General features: G+C 41.3%; 1 protein-coding gene across 25 annotated transcripts in view; it reads right to left on the bottom strand.

The window, feature by feature from the left end:
- Nucleotides 1–13,537, bottom strand: part of QKI (QKI, KH domain containing RNA binding) — a 109,461-nt gene extending 95,924 nt beyond the window's left edge. For 17 of the 25 annotated variants that reach the window (XR_014546181.1, XR_014546182.1, XR_014546183.1 and 14 more), the window contains exon 1: nucleotides 12,355–13,417. Coding sequence is in view for 15 of the 25 variants with exons in the window: in XM_083605914.1 (XP_083462040.1) it covers nucleotides 12,355–12,496 (142 nt within the window). In the remaining 10 variants the exon portion in view is untranslated. Of the gene's footprint in view, nucleotides 1–7,541; nucleotides 7,711–12,354 lie in introns of those variants that run through there. The other 8 variants (XM_083605917.1, XM_083605904.1, XM_083605912.1 and 5 more) reach the window with 5 other exon arrangements.
- Between the last annotated feature and the right edge of the window lie 294 nt (nucleotides 13,538–13,831).

Genomic DNA, 13,831 nt, shown 5'->3' with positions numbered 1-13,831 from the left:
TTGTTCCAACTTTGATTCTAAGACTGCAATTCTATTACATATTTACTTGGCAGTAAGCTTGACTGAACCCAATAGAACTTGCTTCTGAGTAAACAAGCATATGTTCAACTTACAGAACACACTGGGCAACTGCTTAACAAACTCTTCAACAAGCTGAAATGAAACCTTTAGCTTTAGTAATAATGCAAACTATATTATAAAGGAGTGTTTATCATTTAAACTATTAGTACAAAGTAAGAGCCCTAAAGAGCTTCCAGCTTCTGCATAATTGTTTCTCTCTCTCTTTTATTTCTACGTGGGGCCTCCCTAGAGCCTAACCTGGAAACTGCATCTGCTAAAGAATGCAGCAGCTGGGTTGTTGACTGGGGCATCCTGTGGACACCATATGGAAAGTTAAAGGTACAGGATGCCTGGACAGTTAAGTCCAGTCAAAGGCGACTATGGGGTGCAGCGCTCATATTTGCAGATATGTTGCAGATTTGTTTTTCTTATATGATTTTCTTGTTTTGTGCAAATGATTTTATTGCTTTTTGAAACTGTATTGTGTGTTTCTTACTTCTATCTCGTACACCACTTCAATGGTTTCTGGCAATTAAGTGGTGTAGAAATCTGTTAAATAAATAAAATTTAAAATACTGACTTATAATCCTTTGTAGCAAAACTAAGTAGAACTGAATGACTTAAAAAGGTTGCAAACATACAGAGGATCATGTTCCACCCTCTATTCCTTCTGTTTTCTTTTTAAGCTGGAATCCTTCTTTCCTTCAACTAATTAGTATAGGTAACTAAACAAGCATTATTCTATGACTTGCTTTGTTGCCTTCCAGCTCCAATTGAAAAGGTATCATAACTATTACAACAGTAAAACCTTAAGGGCCCTGTTATCACTTGCATTCACTAGCCAGAGTAGAAAAAGTCTCTCACTATATACAGTGGTACCTCGGGTTAAGAATTTAATTCGTTCTGGAGGTCTGTTCTTAACCTGAAACTGTTCTTAACCTGAAGAACCACTTTAGCTAATGGGGCCTCCTGCTGCTGCTGCACGATTTCTGCTCTCATCCTGAAGCAAAGTTCTTAACCCAAGGTAATATTTCTGGGTTAGCGGAGTCGGTAACCTGAAGCGTATGTAACCCAAGGTACCACTGTAATTACCCTAGGCAGCAGATTTGACAAAGCCTAGATACTGGCTATCTAACATATAACCAAGGACCTATCGTTATACATCAAAACCAACATTGGTCTGTAGCAACTTTCTACTACAGTGGTCAAATAGATAAGTATTTAAGGGGAGGCCTCCTGCAGATTGGCAACTGCAACTTTTGAACTGCCAACAGTTTAACTGTTATATATAAAATATTTGCCATGTTAACACATGTCTTGTGTTAACAGTCCATGGGTTACAGCCAGTAAATGAACTGACCACCTGCCCATTTTGCTCTGCCCCCATTATTACTATTGTGTGCCTAGCTCTAAAGACTGGATGTCAGGGTTCTAATAGTAAAAAAGAAATAGACCCCACAGACCTCAATCTGCCCTCCCCTGTACTGAAGCAACAACTTCATATCTATGTACCCTAAAGTTTCAAATTCCATTCAAGGTCCCTTCATACATGCCCCTTGCTTGCCCTCCAAAATCCTTTCACAAAATCCTTTCACAAACAAATTTATTAATTATGCTTTTCCACTAAACCATGGTCACTCATCCACATATTTTCCTTAACAAACTGTCAATTCCACATGCCCCTATAGCTATAGAGCTATCAAGTGGAATGGAAGAGATGTTTATGTTGTGACATGTAACAGTTACTCGTAGCTCAGCCTTCTAAGCTCTAAAAATGACCATGATCTATGGAATGCTTTAGTAATGGAGTGAAACTGTGGAGACCTAAAGCAGAGGACTGTGTAAGCCCCTGAATCTTACACTCAACAGCCTAGGTTAAACAAATCCTGACTGCACTAAATGGTTTGTTTATTTAACACTGACACTGCAAAGAATCTATCACAACTTATTGCATATTTTGGATATAGCCTTTTGATGTATTTTGGAAAAGTTGCATCAAACATCTATTTCACACAGCTTAATAAAATGATACACTAGAGCAAGCATGTCCAACTCCCAAGAGACTGTGATCTACTCCCAGTATAAAAAAACTGGCAGTGATCTACCCATTGTCATTGGAGGAAGGAGGAGCGTGTGTGGGGTGGGTGGATTGCCCAGAGTTGTTGAGCTCTTTTAGGAGGGAAGTGACCAGAGTTGTTGAGCTTTTTCCCCATAACTTTTTGTACACGATAAGGATCCCACGATCTACCAGGATCAGCTGGGGACCTACCAGTAGATCACGATCTACTGCTTGGACATCCCTGCACTAGAGAACTCTCACCCAATACTGGAACCAGCAAGGTCAGCTGCATCTGCCCCTGTCACGTTGAAAGCAACAGGTACCAGAACAGAACAAACTGCTGCAGTGTTCAGTGACTCCTGTAAAGCCCTCAGTTACAAGGGGGGGGGACAGTAGCAGCCACAGCTGTTCTTACAACAGTCCCCTTATTACTCAACCCTTTGTGTTGGTTCAGCATAACTGAAGTAACACACCTCTCCACATTCTTGAAACTAAACTTGAAACCTGCAAGGGCAAGAGGGTCACCCTAAACCTGCCTGGGCTTTTGACACAGTCAGAGTACTTCCAAAGCTGAGTGTGTCGCCAAAAGTAATATGCAACATGTCCCCTGGATAAGGGGATGTTTCAGTGGCAAGCCCCAATTTTAGCTCATTATCAAGACTTGTATAATCAAACTAAAATACTCCAAAAGGATTACTCCAAACTTGGATGTCATTCACAACCATAGTATAGCCTTTAGCATCCAAGGAGAACTAGGCAATAATCCTCATTTATTAAGTTAGCAGCACCATCCTGTGTGCATGTTTTGCCTAAATGTTTCACTGAGTTCAGTGGCTTTTATAGAATAAACAAAGCATCTAGGTAGTGAACATAACACTTGCATAGAAATATTTTACCAACAATGGGACAGTGATACACAATAACCAACTGTTGTATTCATCAGAATATGCTGTGTAAATATAAGATTCTTAAAGTACCAATGCGGCTTGCTTAATAATAATAATAAGAAAGGAGTTCCGCATCCTAGACACAGACACCTGTGTCATATAGAAACAAGATGAACATCATGTGGTATCGTTAAAAGTGACTTTCTGGCTAAACCCAATGATAAGGCAGGAATATGGGGCAATGCAGTCCCTCAAGTAAACTGGTTCCAACCTGTTCACAACTTTATATAATATGATTTTAGCCATCATATTTTAAGTACGTCTACTGCTTAACATCAGAGTTAATAAGCAAAGAGTGCATACCAGAAAAAATAAACCTATATATATTACACAATAGGAACCTCCAAACTGACTCAAACCACTTCTGGGGTAACAGAAGGCTCACTGAGAAGATTAGTTCATACTGCGGCACAATAACTATTATCTATAGTGAGTATTATTATCGCCATGACAGAAAAAGTAGGCAACATCACAGAAAGAAGTGCCTAAAATCAAGAGAGCAAATCAATAGTACCTTACCTATTAACACTGAACAGGCTGACAATGCCACAGTATTTTTTTACCAATCGCCACAAAATAGTTGTGAACACACACACAGGGTGGACTGCAGTTATTTGAAAACACTGTCTGGACTGAACTAGATATGGAAATTAAAGAAAAAAGGGTTAGTGTGGAAGCAATCCTTCGAAGCAGATGAGCACCTTAATGTCAAGCATAGAAGTGCACTCTTAATCAAAGTCAGCATGCACAATCTTTTTGCCCTCTCCCCAGACCCTGAAACAGTGCCCCTGACTCTGAATGCTGAAGTACTGAGGTAAGATTCTAATTGCAGCAGTTGACCTATACGCAAATGCATCATTGCACATTCAGATTAACTTTCTCAACACCAGAAGTTTCAAAGAATCGGCTACATCTTTCAGATTCTACTTGAAGTCCACAATTATGTGTCTGTTGTAACAATTATACATTAGTACAAGTAACTGTTACATATTGTCATACCACTTGCATCTAATCCTGCATTGTCTGGTATTTTTTATTTCCCATTTCTGCATTGAAAGCAACACAACTAAGAACTAAATGGCTGGGCTATTTGCTTCATTCCCAATACTGTACACTCAACTTTTTAAAAGTAGTCTGCTATGTGCTGCATGGTAGACTGTCATTAAAAAACAAAACAAAAAAGCCCACGTCGCCTTACAGTTTAGTACAGTGGACCCTCGGGTTATGTTTCCTTCGGGTAACGTAACTTTCGGTTTGTGAACGCGGCAAACCCGGAAGTGTATACTTCCGGGTTTTGCCCCGCACACGTGCGCAGAAGCGGCGCCTCTAGGTGCAGACTTTTTGGGGTACATACGGACCCTCGGAACGAATTAAGTTCATACCCGGAGAGTCCACTGTAGTTCTTTCAATCCCAGTCAAAAGCCTGCAGTACATGAAAGAAGAGGCTTATTGTTATTGTTACCAGCACTGTTTCTTCAGCTGTTCCTTCACTGTTATACTCCAACCACTTCCACCTCGTGCATCAGAGCGACAAGACGCTTAGCCTATGAAAGCTCTTGAAAAAATGACTCTTTTTCACTCAGCAACCAAACACTTTGACATCAAACTGGGAGGTGCAACATTTCAAGTTTTAAGGCCTTTAAGCCTTCTACACAAGCTAGAAGCAGCTGTAATGACATCATATATTTTTACACATATTCTACAAAGTAGAACTATGTTTGATATTTCAACAGGACAAACAAAATTAATGTATGCGTTGGAAGCAGCAAACATAAAAGTTACTCAAGAAAATTTTGAAGGCCTTCATATACTGCAAATTTAGCATTTTGTTACCACTTGCACATATAGAACATGAAAATTAATGGACGATCTAGAACAACAGGCAAGTAAACTGAAACAGAAGTTTGCATGTTTCACCCTCAGAATTTGAATATTTGGGTAAGGGAAGCTGAGATTCAAAGTATGCAGTATGATGTTTACAAATCTGACTATACCCTCTAAACTGCCACCCCCCCCCCATAAGCAATGCATTTTATATTAATGGCAATGTCCTATAGCCATTCTACGCTATAAATAAAAACAATTTTGTATGTTTGATTGCACCTTTTATTTGCTTGACTGTGTCAGTGTTTCTTTTCATAACTTCATCAAAGCAAGGAGTTTTAAATTATCAGCTTCCTGCTTCAGTACAACTAATGTAGTGAATTAGATTCATCACCAATAGCCTTTCTTACCACAGAACTATTGTATTTCTTACTCTAGCAGTACATCCAACATACAAATTGGACTTAATGAAGTAGTTCAAAGCCATGCCTTTCAACTGAATTTTCAAAATTACAATCATATTCCAGATTTGTATCACTGAAGTATAAACAAATTTCAAAAAGGGTACCACATGTAAAGTCTCAATGAAAAGCTGTCAACCTAAATGGACTTTATATTATTTCAGAAAAACAGCAAATACATGAGTTTTAAGGAAGAAACATATTCCAGTCACAATAAGGTGTCAGGATGACCAAGCAGGTTAGAATATAATGGGCCTGACTGAGCTCCCAAATATCAAATTTCATGCTTTCTTAATGATACAGCAGCTATGCTGGTCACAGAATGATAACTAGTATGCAAATATAAAATTTTCTTATTTGAAAGAAAAGCATAATAATGCAAACTGACATGAAATTTGAAATACAATTCTGTATTTTAATAATTTTCAATTACATATTTATAAACCACTTTAAAAACAGAAAAGCTGAACAAAGCCACACAGTTAATTGCAAGTCTAACTTTCAAACACAACTCTTACATCCTATTGTTTGAATAGTGAGAGCATTTAAATACTAGCCACATTAAAATTTTGCATCAGAATTCTAGCATAGTCATTTAACTGTAACATGCACATACAAAATTCTTCATTAATGTAATCACACTTCTCTAGATAAAAGGTGTTTCTTCCATTTAACAATTATATCAAATATTTCTTCTCAATTTAGGAAAAGCATTAGCAAAGGATAAGCCATTTAGGGAAAGCATAACCACTCTGTGAATATTGTTTAAGAACAGGTAAGTACAAAAATAAAAAAATAACATGTATGCCTCATAGAATGTTTGCATGCATCTGGCAAATTACTCTATACATCAAGCAGCCTGAATTTATAATGTATAACACTGGTAACTAGAGGAGCAAGTCTAACTTTCAAACACAACTCTTACATCCTATTTAAATCCCACACATTTCTTTAAACAGAATGTAATAAAGAGAAATACTGTAAATGCAGGAAAGATTCAGTAATGTAGAAGTCAGATCTAGGTAAGTTTGAAAAATGTAATATAGAACAAGGCAGATCTAGATAAGTTTGAAAAAATGTAAACAATGTTGTTGTATTTTGTTCCGTCCCAAAATATATGAAAACATTTGTAATTATAAAACATTTTAAGTTTTTTAAAAGTATTAATTACAAATGTGCTAGCACTGGTTATTTTTGGAGTAGTAAAAATGGCTGCCTATAGCTTGTAGCCAATAGGCCACTAACCTTTCTGGGCCAGGGGGCACCATTTGGAATTCTGAGTAAGTGCTGTGGACACCAGTCACAAAATGGTTGCTATAGGGGCGTGATATAGCACAAAATGGCTGCCACCTTTAAAGAAAATGAGAGAGCCACAAAAAGTGTAGGCATGTCCACCCTCCCATCAACAGAAATGGCACCTTTCTTATCCATTGCTGCACTGACAGAGCTCTTTGCACCTCTCCTATGTTCAGAACACAAAAAGCATGGGTGTCCAGTCCTGGCTTTCAATTGAAACATAGAAATATTTTAGGATACGTGTTCAATACAGAACCCGCTTCCAGTAGAAACAGGATTGAAGCAGGAAGGCAAACAATCTCTCATGTGTTAAAGATTTTTGATGGGCTATTTACCTAGACCTTTCACAGGAGCTATAAGAGGGACTGGCAGACACACTGGCACCCACGAGCACAGTGTGTCATTATAAAATTGTAAAAATATCTGGAAGTGTTTGGAAGCTTGATTGCCTATCATCTTCCTCCCCTCAAAACAAAACTGGAACTCAGTCTCACTTTCTTATAACAGAAAGTGACTAAAATGAGTTATGCCAAATGAAACACCAGAGTTTTGTAAGGGTCTTGTGCCACTTTAATTAAGAATCCACTTAACAGTATTTAACAAACTGGTACATAATTCTTTTATTTTGTTTTTGTCTGGTTTTGCTCCTTATAGTGGTTCAAAATCTGAACTCAGCCTAGATAAGGTTGTATTCAACCAAGTTATCCCAAGTCTGTTTGCGCAATTGAACTTCTCTCTATACACATAGCCCAAGCACCCCCAAATCTGCTCTGAAGAGTTAGAAAAACTGCCAGAACAGATTTGTCGGGGCACACAGTGGAGGAAAATTTCCGCTCTACAAGCACATAACAGGACAAAATTGTTGGACACTATACACTTAAAGAGGCTTCATACCTCCCTTTCACTGTATTCTTTTTTAAACTTCTGCTGATGACGGGATGTGAACTGGGAGATATCAAGAAGAGAGGTATTCAAAGTTCTTTAGGGTTTCTTCAAGAACACTTGTTGACTGAACACCAGCTGCAGACCCGACCTTCTGCATGAGTAAGAGGGATCAGAAAGGCTGCCAAACATGCCAGGTGGAGGAAGGGCAGAGACTTTTGTAAAATACACATGTGCCAAGTATACACACTATCACAGTTTGAGATAATCTATCTGAGAAGGCTGCTACTGTTTATTTCCATGTTTGTCTCCACTGAAGCTTTTGAAAATTTCTACAAAAGACATACATGTTGCTATGCCAAGGTTATAGAAAATTTGGGGGCTACTTCCGGACCATTGATCTTTTCAGAAAAAATTCTCCTGAATGTCCAGTTCTGACAGAGAATATATATGTTTCCGCTTGAAAACAATGCCAAAAGTCCACCTCTCCACTAGAAATATTGGTGGAAAATACCCACAAAGGGTTCCAGAAGAGTCAAGGCCAGAGCTGTACAGTATCTGCCTCACTGATCCCAAATGAACAAGAGCAAATACATATTAGGTTAAGTCCGTGAATAGGAAAATTCCAATCATAATTTTAAATTCTGTTTTGCAGGATGGGGGGCTTTGTTATCTCTTGCCTTTATTTATATATTTGAATTGTGCTCCTAATTTATTAAAGCTGTAATTTAATCTTCCAATTCAGTTGAAGTTTCTACAGAAAATATTGCATACAAAAAATGAAAACAAAAATCCTACAGAACAAAGTTCCAAGAATACTGTATATGTAAGAGACTGAGCACATACTTCACTATCAATTTAACAAAATCATTTAAGGTTAAAATAGAAGCCAGTTAAAAACAGCATTTTCTCTTAAAATAAGCTTACTAAAGCTTGCTTGGTGGCAAGCTCCATTGAGTTCAATGGAAATTACTTCTTAGTAGACATGCTTAACGCATAGAATTTTGTTGACACACACACACACACACAAAGAGCACGCTTTAAATAAATAAATACACACACAATTGCTTTATAAATTGAATACCTTTTACGTAGTGGGATGGATCCAGACTCAGTGCAATCCTTTGCATATTTTCTCAGAAGCAAGCACTAGTTTGCTAAGTGAAGCTTACTCCCAGATAAATGTGCACAGGATTGCAGCCTATTAGTTCAACATGGGTCTCAGTGAATCAATGGGATCCATGTTAACCTCATCATGGCTTAAACATCCTATTGTTTTCAGGTTAAACGAAGGCTGCAATCTTATTCCAGCTTACCTAGAAGTAAGCCCCCTTAAATTGAATGGTGTTTACATCAGAGTAGACTCCATAATTACTTGGGATTCAATCTAATATTTGTAATTGGTTTTAAAAAATACAATTCAAATGGCTATTTTTATACTGAATACTCAGAACCAAAAGCATACCAAGTTTGGCTCCAATTTCTGTTCGGAAACCTATGTCTCCACTGTGGAAGGTTGTGTGGATCCAGAATTGGCCTCCACAGTCACCTACGGACACACTTGTTAAGACCATATTCATGGAAGACAATCTTACTCAGCTACGAGTGATCGCCAAAGAAAGAAGATATATACATTATGCGGCAGTAGCATTAGTCATGATGCGAAGGTTAAACATCTTGCTTCTGTGACAGTGCCATTCTGTACTCATTTTAGATTTGTTTGTTTTTTTAAAAAAATGAACACATATGTCAATGAAACTTCATCCTACCTGGATATGGGCTTCTAGTAATAATCTCACATAAATGAACTCTGAACATATCTTTGCCGATCTCCAGTTGAAGCGTGATATTTGGCTTGCTCAGCATCATCTTTATTAAATATTTAATCCCCGTGTACTCATAACACAAGGGGAGACAAACAAAAGGAATTCAACAAGTTGCTATTCACATAAAAATAGATACTTTTTCCTTTCTTTAAAAAATGCATACATGACTAAAATTTGTGGCAATACTTTCAGCAGACAATTGCTGGAAACAAAAGGATCTTCTAACCTAAGAAAAGCCCTTCCCTCCACTTCCTACAGGCTCCCATAAACCAATAGAAAAGCAGCTTTATATTTATTAAGTTAATTTACATAACTTTGCTGCTGTTTATAAATAAAACAAAAATCAATGATTTTGAGAATCTACACTATTATTGAAGCTTTATCTCTGTGTACCTTTGAATATGAAAAGGCATACACATGATTAAATGTAGAATATTTTGGACGGTACTGATATTTACCCATACAATCAACTGACCTATAAAAATACAGACGTTATCTGCAGTTTTCCACAAATACGTATAGATTCCATTAGAATGCTCCAAGTCCTAATATTACTAGCTATCTTTTACACTCTTTGAGCTTGACATAACCGCCAAATACCAATAATAACAGAGGGTGGGAAACAAACTTTCTGCCTCCTGTTCTACAAAACTATCAAATTGCCAGAATGTTTTCTTAGTTTTTGTTAATGTGAATACAATTTAAGAAATCCAGAAGTAAAAACGTTAACTATTTCATGATTAGCAAGCGACTAAACAGCAATTTTAATTACTTCACAGATTTCATTTACTGCACAAACTTTTCTACAATATTTTGAGAAAGGGGTGGGGATTATACCACAATCATAAAACCTAAAGGCACAGTATATGTGAATATGCTTGCTTTAAGTTCAACATCTCACATACTTCTTAAATTTTCTGTTTAAGTTTGCCAATTTTGGCAAAAATGTTTATAAAAGCCTTAAAATCTGCAATCTTTTTTTTCCAAAAAGAAAGAACTGGCGCCCCTTAGTGTTCAAATATTAAAACATTTAGATCATTCATTTAATTTGCATGGAACATTTTTTTCAACATTCCAGAAAGTTTTCAGCATTTGCAGTTCTTCCACCCAGGAGCCAACACAAACAGGAAAAGGCAGAAAGAATTAAAGGGGCAGCTGAACTTTTGCCTTGAGCTATCCAGAAAGTGATGGGGAGGGGAAGAGGGGAGAAAAATAAGGGAGGGACAAGAAACCGCTTGATTGTTGAATTAGATAACTTTCAGATCTTGTTTTGGACTTGCACAAAACAGGGGAGGGGAGATGCCAGTTCAAAGGCTTCCGAAGTTCCAAGGTTATACCACACTCAAAAGATTCAGTGACCTCACATATTCTTCTTGAAATATCCTTTTGACACCAGAGATGTACTGCTCTTTTGTTCTTGTGACAAAGTCGCTGTGCCTCCCTTTTCCAGATCAAACTGATGATTCAGTAACTTTTTCAATCCATTGTTATAACTGTGCTCAATTTAGTTACTTTAGAAGCTACTGCTCGAATTCGTATCTTAATTTCATACTACGGAATCTTCCTGAAAAAATGTTAACAATCTGAAGCTACTTCCTAAATAGCATCCTTTCAATGTCTGTCTCATTTATAGTAGTGTTATCCCAACAAGAGTCAGAAATAAAATTCCAGTTTGTAAATCAACATCCCACAACTATTTACATCAAACAAATGCTTAACAGCGTTTCCAATTCAAGTGTAGACAAACCCTTCAAAGGCCATTTTAAACTATGCATAAACTTTTCTCAATTGGAAAAATAAAATACCCAAAACCATGACTGAAATTAGATGTCAACATCTTTCATATCTAACTACTGAAGTTTTAAACTACCCCCATAAAATTCATAGGACGCCAAAACTCTTGATTTTTCGGGACAGGGTTTTGATTTGAGGGGAAGGAATCAGGTTCAGATCCAAGTGAAGTCAACACGTGATTTAAAAATAAGACAAGAGAGCACTGTTTTGCAAAGCCTTTGGGTGTAATCCTCAAGCCATTTGAAAGCATACAAGTAGGATTTTTTAAACAAAAAAAAAAACTTTGAAGTGTGCTAAGAGTTACACCACAGATTACAGTAAAAATTTAGGTCTTAATTCCACAAAAGTGACTTTACAGAGTGGGAGTGGGAACAGGAGGATTAGGTGTATGGCCTGGAACGTGCGGTGGGTATTTAACAACGCCACTGGCGGTTTCGCGTTTTGTTCTTGACACTCGGAGTCGCTTATTCTCCAGTGTAAACTCTTCCAAGGCAAAACCTAGTAAAGTTTGGTCTGTTTACTCACAAACTTGAAGCACAAACTCCTTTTTTGTGACGGAGCAACCACCCAACAGGGGAGGAGAGAGCTAAGCCCTCCAGTCTCAGCAATGGGTTTGCACCACCTCCCTCCCAGTCAAATCTCGACAACAAGAGCGCCCCGTTCCTCATTTCTTCGGGCTGCAAACTCGTTCACAAGTACTTCTATGAATCATGCCACCCGGCCTACTTCGCCTTCGTACTTTTTTTTCTACCGTAATCCTCAGAACTCTCTTTTCCCACCCTTTCCAAAATAAAACAACCTCCTGGGCTCTTTCGCTCCCCTCCCCCCTTCTTTCCCCCCTCGATGAGGCGGCGACGTTTCCCCCTCGCTTAAAAACGCAGCTACGCAGAAAAAAATGAGGGAACGCAACAAAGCCACACTTTATTCCCTCCCCGAGCGCCTCGTCCCCAAAGGCCGAAACTTCTGCGAAGGGACTTCCCGCTTCAATCCCCTTTGTTTACGGGGGAAGGAAAGGCCGAAAGACGCCATTGAAAGGGAGGAGAGTCTACCCCCCGTTTCGGGACGGGAGAGGGAAGGGCAAAGGGGATCCCGTATAGGGTGTAGAGGCCCAATAGAGAAACAACCGTTTTCCCCTCACAGCCACGGCTAAAAAGAGAGAGTTGCTCTTGATTTTTGGGGGGGTGGGGGTGGGGAGGTGCATTTACCTTCGTCCAGCAGCCTCTCGAGGTGGTTGAATATCCCGCAGAAGTTGGGGAGGCTGCTCATGAGCTTCTTGTCGTTCATCAGCTGCATCAGGTAATCGGGGCTCGGCTTGGGCTTCTCCTTGGTTTCCATTTCCCCAACCATATTCCAAGCGCAGGGAGAGAGCGAGCGAGCGCCCGCACCAGCACTCGCCCAACCACCGCACTGGGCGCCCGCCAGGCGGGGAAAGAGACGGGGTGTGTGTTATGTGGGCTTGAAGCGCGAGGGGGGGAGGAGGCCTTTCCCCCCCTAAAACCGGGGGGGGGGTGAGAAGGAGGAAAACGAGGGAGCGGGGAAAAGGGGGGCGCCGTCAACGAAGAAGCCACCAAAGCACACGCCGCTGGGTCCCGGGCGAGACAGAGAGAGGAGGAAAAAAATAAGAGGGGGAAACTCGGTGACCCCCCCAACCCCTCCGCCTCCACCACCACCACGGAGGGCTGCGCCCTAGTCTTCCTCCGCCGCCTTCGCCGCCGTTTCTCCCTGTTTCCAGTCGCCGCTCCCACGGGAAGCCTTTCCCCACAGCGCCGTGCGCCCGCGGCCGGCGCAGTCTCCGGTGTTTCCCTCGCCGCCGCCGCCGCCCGCTTCGCCTCCTCTCACCCGCCGCCGCACACGCAGACGTTGGCCGCGGTTCCTTCTCCTCGGCGCGGCTGCTGCTGCTGCTGCTGCTGCCCCCTGGTCTGTCTCCGCGGCGGGGAAGGGAGGGAGGGAGGCGGGCAGGCAAACGGGGGGCGGGCTTGGCTACTGTTTCGCGAGGAGTCCTCTCCGCCGCCGCCGCTTGTAAGGCTGTTCCCGGCCACCGGTGGTGCTGCTTCTGCTGCTGCTGGTGGTGGTGGTGATGCCGCCGCCTCGCCTCCCGCTCCGCCTGCCTCCCTCCCCTCCCGCTGGTGCCGTTTGCTTGTGGCTGGCGAGTCTCTGTCCTGCCGCCGCCGCCGCGGTGCCTCCTCCTCTTCTTCCTTCGTCTTTCTCCTCCTCAGTTCGCTCCGGAGTTCGCTTCAGTTCAGCGCTGGCGGCGGCAGTAGCAGGCAAGCAACGGCGGCGGCGGGAAGGGGGGGGCACGGGGGAGGGGCGACAGCAGCGAAGGAGGCAGGGGCGGGGCGGCCGTTAATCAGCGAGCGGCAGCGGCGGCGGCGGCAGCGCCACTTGGCGGACTCAGGCCGCCCCGCCCCTACTGAGAGACTTGGGGACTCGCCTGACGAAGAACAGAGCGGAACCCGGCGGGGATGGGTTGCATCCAACTACCGCGCGCCAAAAAGAACGCAGCGGCGCTGCGCACACGGATATGTACACACGCAACGCAATACTGTATATGTGCCTGCTTCAGTGTGACGAGGGCGCGCGCGCGCACGAGCAATCTCGTGCCGCCGCCTTAAGACTACTTTTACGTTCGACATGTATATGAGGGGAGGGGGGGGTAAGGTGTTGTTGCTTTTGGCGCGCGTG

The sequence above is a fragment of the Podarcis filfolensis genome, assembly GCF_964270895.1.
Source record: "Podarcis filfolensis genome assembly, chromosome: 3".
Lineage (NCBI taxonomy): Eukaryota > Metazoa > Chordata > Lepidosauria > Squamata > Lacertidae > Podarcis > Podarcis filfolensis.
Note: the sequence above shows the minus strand (reverse complement) of the source record. Positions and strands in the feature narration are given on the sequence as shown.